The following is a 7,935-nucleotide window of genomic DNA, read 5'->3' on the forward strand; positions in this document are numbered from 1 at the left end:
GTTTTTCTGAGTTCTTATGAACTGTTTCTTGTACTTTCTCTATTTTGTTATTGAGATTTTGTCTCATTTTTACTATCATTACTCTAAATTCTTTTTCAGGCATTTTTCCTATTTCCTCCTCATTTATTTGGTCTTGTTGGTTGTTTTTCCTGCTCCTTTGCCTGCATGGTGTTTCTTTGTTTCCTCATGGTTGTCCAAACTTTTGGGGTTGCTTGTCCTGGCGATAGAGGTGTTTATAGAAAACTGTCCAAGCCTCAGACTAATGTCCAAGTATTGGATTAAACGAATATTAAGTCTAGGAAACACATACATGTATAAGACACACGATTACTGAATCCATTAGGACATAAGGCTCTAGAAAGACCTGACAGAACCCCAGTGTGCTATCAGATATTCAAAGAGAAACCCAACAGAAATTGACAACTGAAACAGAACAAATCAGAGACAGTAGCAAAAGCAAACAAGCAAACAAATAACACCTTACACATACAAACATTAATCCAGGGAGATTTTGTAAGCTAGGATCAAATATAGAAAAGAGCCAGAGTACCACCAGAGAGAATGGAGATTCTCAGAATGTAATTAGACAACTGTACTAAGAACTAAGATAAAGACAAAAACCTAATATTAAATACCAAGGCGGTGTGTGTTCTGGAGACTAGAGCAAGGAGTCTGAGCAGATCGATAGTGTTGCTTATAAGTATGTTAAGATAAAATAAAGTTAAAATGGCTGGAAGAAAGGGGAACAGAAGAGCATAGTGTGGTTGGAAATATGCAAATAAAAAGAAAGGAATAGAAATGTATAAAAGATAGGGATGAAAGGAAAGTATGAGAGATATATTGACCGTACTACCAAAAACTTAGCTAGAGATAGAAGTATATAAAAAGGCAAAAATAAATAAATAAAAAAAATAAAAAATATCTTTAAAAAATTATGTTATAAAACTTGTAGATCCCTTAGGGCTAAGATCATACTTAATAAAGAAAAAAAAAGAAAGAGAAAAAGAGAAGAAAAAAAAAATCCAGAACTGATCCCAGAACGGACCAGTTCAATAGGAATTGATACTACTATTTCTGTTTCCTTAGCGTCTCAGCTGTAAGTGTCCTTCTCCTTGCCTTGGGTTTTTTTGCATTATTCTGTGACCAGCAGAGGTTCCTTTATTGTTCATCTGTAAGTGTTGGTGTGTGGGGAGGGAGAGGGTACAATAGTGGCTCCTTCTCCTGGGAGTGAGTGAGCAGTGGCACACTGTTGTTTCAGTCGGGCTTGGAGGTGCCTGTTGCAGAGGGATGCTGGTGGCTCAGGCGTAAGCAGAAAGTCTTAGAGTTGGGCCTCTCTAGGGTTTTTTTTTTGTTGTTGTTGTTTTTTTTTCCTCAGCAGCCTCCCTGCTGCTGGCATTCCAAGGGGCTTTAATCTAGCCCCACCCGAGTGCCTGAGGGTTCTTGTTATCCCTGAGTGTCTTAGGTGGCCCACAGGCATCTCTCCACTGCCTGTTGCAGAGGCATGGCAAGAGAGAGAGAGGCTATGCGTGTGGCTCCTCCCGCCCCCTCCCGCCTGTAAGCCTGCAGCCTCCAGCCATCATGGCCCATGGCCGGGCAGCTTTCAGGGGCGGGCAATCCTCTCCGCGGACCCCCTCCCTCCTGTCCTCTCAGTCCATCACCTTACTGGCAACAATGTTTCTCACCCTGAGCCAGCTCTCCGGTTCCCACGCTCCTGCTCCCGGACCCTCTGTTTAGCTGTGGATCGACATCTCGGTCCGGGAATGCTAAGCTGCGCTGCGGACCCTCCGTATGTTTCTCACTCCCTCCCATCTGCCACGGCTCCGCCGCTTCACCCTCCTTGAGCCCTCGCCGATGCCTCCCTACCAGTTATGTCGGGCTCCTTGCAGTCCTTTCTGGTGTCCGAGGCTGTCTGCTGGTGTTCAGCTGGTTCTCTGTGGGAATTATTGTGTCCTTCGGTGCATTCCCAATGCATCTGTGGAGAGGGATGCATTCCACGTCCCTCTACTTCGCCGCCATCTTTTTCCTCCTGTGCAAAAACTCTTAAGTTTGTTTCCTTATGCTTTAACTTGCACTTGTTCCATCCTCCACTCTCCAGATCCATGGTAGCTTTGAAAACTAATAGCCCCCAATCACAGTAAAAACAAGCAGCCTGCCAGCCACTAGAAGGGTCAGAACAAGGTTGGAGATTTTTTCAAAGCTCCATTACCAGAGAATTATCATTATTTGATCTGACCAGTGGTTCCCTGGCAACCCTGCTTTGAGGGCTAATATTATTTGACCTTTAGAGAGAGTTCAGTGTGAAAAGCCTTCTTTGGGGGTGTTTGTCAAGAACAATTACAGGCAATTGTTTAAATTTGCAGTGATCTGAGGCAGTGAATAATAGTGGGGGCAAACAACAGAGCAGCCAAATAGTGTAAAAGGAATAACTGGGTAATGAGATGTTCATAGGGCCTTTGAAAAGTTGCTTGGAAGCTGAAAGTCCACTAATGCCTAAGAATAAAAAAAGGAAAATTAGACCCCCTCCCAGTTTTCTCAGATTTATTTTGTGTTTATGCACTCCTTATTGCATAGCCAGGCCATTTACAACTTTGCCTTCACCTTCACTTCTTGTTTGTGCTGAGTCTAGAGATCAGCCAGAGATGAAAGGTCAGAATCTTCTCAGGTCTTCTCTGAGCATGTGTCATGCCTAGGTTATATGTATGTCTTTCCAAATTACCCACTATACACAGGTAATTTTGAATGCCTGAATTTCCTAAAGAAACTCTTTCCTTAACTTTTCTTCCCAGGCTTTTGGCATGTTTATTATTTTCCTCAACTGTAATCCTTTGCCTTAAGCTGAAGAAATTTGTTCATTTCCCTTGCAATGTTTTTGAGGAATGCCATCTGTGTAGCGAATTTTTTGGCCTGAGAGAATTCCAAATTAGGTGAAAGAGACAAGCACCTTCTATCAATCTTCCAGGTAGTATCCAAGAGAGGTCAAAGAAGACAAACAATGAACAATTTGAAAAGATAACTGAGAAACAAATCCACTTACAATAGCAACAAAAATAGTAAAATATTTAGAGATAAACCTAATTAATGAAGTGAAAGACTAGTACACTGAAAACTATAAGACATTGATGAAGGAAATTAAAGAAGACAAAATAAATAGAAAGACATGCTATGTTCATGACTTGAAAAATTTAATGTTGTTAATGTATCAATACTTGCTAAAGAGATGTATAGATTTAATGCAATCCCTGTCAAAAACCCAACAGAGATTTTGCAGAAATAAAACTCATATGGAATCTCAAGGGATCCCAAATAGCCAAAACAATCTTAAAAAAGAAGAACAGAACTAGATAAATCACCATCCCTGTTTCAAAATATACTAGAAAGTTACAATAATCAAAACAGTGTGGTACTAGAGTGTGTGTGTGTGTGTGTGTGTGTGTGTGTATACACATATACATATATAGAACAGAATAGACAACTCACACATAGGGTACAGGGTCAAATGATTTTTGGCAAGAGTGCCAAGGCTCTTCGTGCTATTGAGGAAAGTCTTAAGGACCCAAGAAGTTGGGGGACTCACACTGCCACATTTCAAAACATATCATAAAGCTACAGTAATGAAGTTTCTGTGGTACTGGCATAAGAACAGACATAGAGGTAAGTGAAATAGAATTAAATATCCAGAAAAAAGGTCATACATTTATGGTCAATTGATTTTCAAGAAGGGTGCCAAGAAAATTCAATGGAGGAATAGTCTTTTTCTATAAATAGTGCTAAGAGCAGTTGGATAGACACATGCAAAAGAATGAAGTTGGACCCTTAATTCACAGCATACACACAAATTAAGTCAAAATAGATCATAGGCATAAATGTAAGAAGTAAAACTATAAAGCTTTGAGAAAACAAGTGTAAATCTTTGGATTGGGCAATGTTCTTTTAAATATGACAACTAAAGCACAAGCAACCAAAGAAAAGAATTGATAAATTGTACTTCATCAAACAAAAGTAAAAGCTTTGGGTTTCAAAAGACACTATCAAGAAGGATGAAAGAAAATGCACACAATAGGAATTTTTTTCAAATCTTTTATCTTTTGGAATGTGTATCTGGAATATATAGAGAACTCTTACAAATCAATAATAAATAAATAATCCAATCTAAAATGGGCTAAAGATCTGAGTAAACATTCCTCCTAAATAATGGCCAAAAAGCACGTGAAAAGATTCTCAACAACAGCAAACATTAAGGAAATACAAATTTAAAAAACTAATGTGATAACACCTTACATCTATATGGATGGATATATTAAAAAGGCAGACAGTATCGAGTGTTGGCAAAAATGTGGGGAAATTGGAATCCTCATTCATTGCTAGTGGAAATGTAGAATAGTGCAGCCAACTTGGAAAGTATGAAGTTACCACATGACCACTCTTATGTGTATACCCAAGAGAATTTAAAACATTTGTCTACGCAAAAACTTGTACTTGAATGTTCATAGCAGCACTATTCACAGTAATCAAAAAGTGAAATAACCCAAATGTCCATCAACACATGAATGGATACACAATTTGTGGTGTATACATACAATGGGATGTTATTCAGGCATAATAATAAGGGGGGTGGGGAGCAACTGCTCAATGAATATGGGGTTTTCTTTTGGGGTGATGAAAATGTTTTGAAACTAGATAGAAATAGTGTTTGCACAACATTGTGAAAATACTAAATGTCCCTGAATTGTTTGCTTTAAAATGGTTTGTTTTTTGTGAATTTTATGTAACTTATATGAATTTTACCTCAACTTTAAAAAGTAAGAAAATGAAATAAAATCGTAATGTGTCACAAAAAAATGGATAGCTCTAAGCTTTAAAAGAGAATATTTAAAGAAGTTAAAATGGAATACCTTGTTTATCAAAAACCACCATTAAAAAAGTGATCAGTTTACACTGTCAGTATCAAATGGCTCATTGCAAGAATATGTAAATAACTCTGGCAAATTAATGAAAAACAGGCAACATGGCAGAAAAATGGGAAAGAGTTGGATAAAAGTACTGATGAGTAACAGGTATCATGACATGGAGACTTATAATCTCAGATTCATAGCCCTAATGGTATAATAAAACATTCACAAGGGCAGTATAATTGCTATCCTAAGGAAGATAATGTTTAACTTGAAGTATTTTTTTTTTTTTTTTTTTATTGTGGCACACGGGCTTAGTTGCTCCGCGGCATGTGGGATCTTCCTGGAGCAGGGATCAAACCCGAGACCTCTGCATTGGAAAGCGGATTCTTAACCACTGCGCCACCTAGGAAGCCCCTAACTTGAAGTATTTTTAATACCGAGGTTCGATAGCATGGAAATAACAAAAATATAATCTTACCTCACTAACCTGTTCTTCACCTCTTTGTTTTTTTTATTTTCTGAAGTTCAGCAAGAAAAGCAGTTATCACATCATTCTCCTTCAGTCCGCTAATCATCCTTCAAAAAAGAAAAAAGAAAGATGTGTATTAACTATTTTGCTTTGAAAAAATCTCATGCAATTTTATATATCTATGGTGGGCTGGATAAATTTGTATATGGCAGGAAGAAAAGTGGCTTCCATTTGCACAGCCCAATCTAAGAAAGAATGTAAATTCCTAAAGAATTTCATGAATAATAATGACAATAAGACCTAGTGTATTTCCAAAATCATGACAAAGGCAGTGTACAAATGAAATGGTTTGATTCAGGAAAATTATTAACAACCCTAAATGAAGGAAATTAAATAACAAACTTCATACCACATATCTATCCTATACTGTAGCCTATATTTTAACACATTCAAAAGTAAAAATAATTGTATTTTTTAGGAATTCCAAGCAAGTATCATCAGAAACATAAAAGGCACAATACTCAGAAACAAGAGAAGTCTTTCAAATGACCAATACTTAAAGCTTGTATAAACCATTCACCTACTTTAGGTCAGCAAAACTTAAATTGCTTTACTAGAGCAACCAACGAAGGGCCACATAGCAAGTTTTTCTATTCTGGGGGAATGCAAACTAGTGATCTATATGAGAGTCCTGTGAATTGTTGACATTACTTCACCTTCAATTCCCTGAAACCATAAGCCTAGGAAATATCCTTCCAGCTTAATTCCTTAAATTAATGTTGGGGCTTCAGAAATGTGGCATCCACCAACTCTTGTGATTATTTCAAGTATGAAAAGAGAATTTAATAAATTATATACTGGAATTGAAAGCTCTGCATTTGTGCAGAAATCTTGCAGGCCAGGAGAGAGTGGGATGAACAATTCATGTTAGTAATTACCATCATTTCTTTTCAGCTTGAAGAAATCCTATCAGCATTTCTTGTGAGGCAGGTCTAGTGTAGAATAACTCCCTCAGCTTTTGTTTGTTTGAGAACAAACATTGCTGCTTCATTTCTGAAAGACAGCTTTACTGGGTAAAGTATTCTTCTTTGGCAGTGTGGGAAGTGGAGGGCAGGGCCCTGCATCCGGGGGGCATGGCGGGGAAGGGGAAAGAGCCAGTGGCCGGGGTGAAAGGCCGTCCAGGGGAAGGAAAGGCTCAGGTGGGTGAGAGGACCTCAGGGATACGTGTGTATGAACAGAACCTGAGGAGGTCACTGAGCCTGGAGAAAGGCTGGAGGGCTGAGGTAGTGGCCGCTCGGTCAGAGGAGCCGGGGACATGGCAGGAGCAGCCTCTCCCCTGCATGGCTGGTGGGCTGCAGTGGCCGCTGCTTTGCACACCTCGCCGGGGTTCTTGACAGGAGAGCTGATGAAAGCGGCCCTTGTCCGGGAGCCTCCCCAGGTGGCTGCAGGAGACACGAGGCACAAGCTGCAGCCAGGAGGGCTGGGCCGGCCAGGCAGGGGTGGGCGCCTGCAGCCGACCACCCTCCAGGGCCCCCATGCTGACTTCACAGTGCTCCTGCGGTCCCTATCCCCAGGGCTTTAGCCATACCCTGCCCCCAGGGCTCCCCTCCCCGCTCAGCCCCAGGCTGCCTGCAGCCCTGGCTCACACCATAGGCTCTGGAGGGGAAGAAGAACCCAGGAGAGAAGGGGAAGAGTCTTTACCTGTGCAGAAGTGCCATCAGGTCCTGAACCTCTTCCAGCTCCTCCAGGCAATCTCTGCAAGCTGGAAATCAGCAGACTGGGTCATGGTGGGGAAAACAGGGGCCTAGGGGTCTTAACAGGAGGCTGAGTGCAGGGTCCCTTTAGGGGACGCCATAGGGAGATTGGACCACAAGCACCACCGTCCAAGGCCACTTGGTCCCTGACAGTGATGGCTGAGCTCATGAAAGGTTTTCTCATTTACAATGTGCTTCCATATCCATTACCCCTTGCTGCCCTCACAACCTCACTGTGGGGGAGAATGGGCAGGGCTCACCTCACAGAAGAATCTCAGCAAAGTTACACAACTTGTCCACAGTCGGACGTGGAGGTCCCCCCTCCCAATCCAGGCGTTTTGGGTCCAGTGCAGCCCACATGCCCCTGCTGGGCCACACCATTTTCCAGCCCCTACATGGCTTTATTCTGCATGTGGAACCTGGGAAATATTTTGGTTCTGCTCTCCTTCCCAGGAGCCTCTGTGGGGGTTCTGTTTCCTGAGCAACAGGCCCTGACACTGGCCTCCTCGGAGCCCATAGGGCTGGGCCCTTGGGGCCAGGAGAGGTGGGCGCACACGCGGGTCACACAGGGCCTAATGGCAGAACGTAGCTTTCAAAGCTCCCCTCTGCTTCCTCCTCCTGCTTCTCCCCCTTGGCTCCATTTGATGCTGAGAGACACAAAAATTGAGGACCTGGGACCCTAGTCTCACTCTCCCTCTGTAGACAAGCATCAGACACTCTGTCCATATATAATATGAGTTTCTACGTTTCACTAACAGAGTTCTGTAGTTTTTGTTTCCTTTCACTCATTTTTAAAGCGGATAAAAATAGTCTGTTTTCC

At 41.5% G+C, this 7,935-nt stretch overlaps 1 protein-coding gene across 1 annotated transcript in view; it reads right to left on the minus strand.

Annotated features, from left to right (window-relative positions):
• LOC130844494 (probable RNA polymerase II nuclear localization protein SLC7A6OS) overlaps positions 1-6,898 on the minus strand; it is a 76,707-nt gene extending 69,809 nt beyond the window's left edge. The window contains exon 1 of the mRNA XM_057720717.1: positions 6,603-6,898. Within this exon, the coding sequence (XP_057576700.1) occupies positions 6,603-6,898 (296 nt within the window). The remainder of the gene's footprint in view (positions 1-6,602) is intronic.
• Between the last annotated feature and the right edge of the window lie 1,037 nt (positions 6,899-7,935).

Source organism: Hippopotamus amphibius, chromosome 2 (genome assembly GCF_030028045.1).
Source record: "Hippopotamus amphibius kiboko isolate mHipAmp2 chromosome 2, mHipAmp2.hap2, whole genome shotgun sequence".
NCBI lineage: Eukaryota > Metazoa > Chordata > Mammalia > Artiodactyla > Hippopotamidae > Hippopotamus > Hippopotamus amphibius.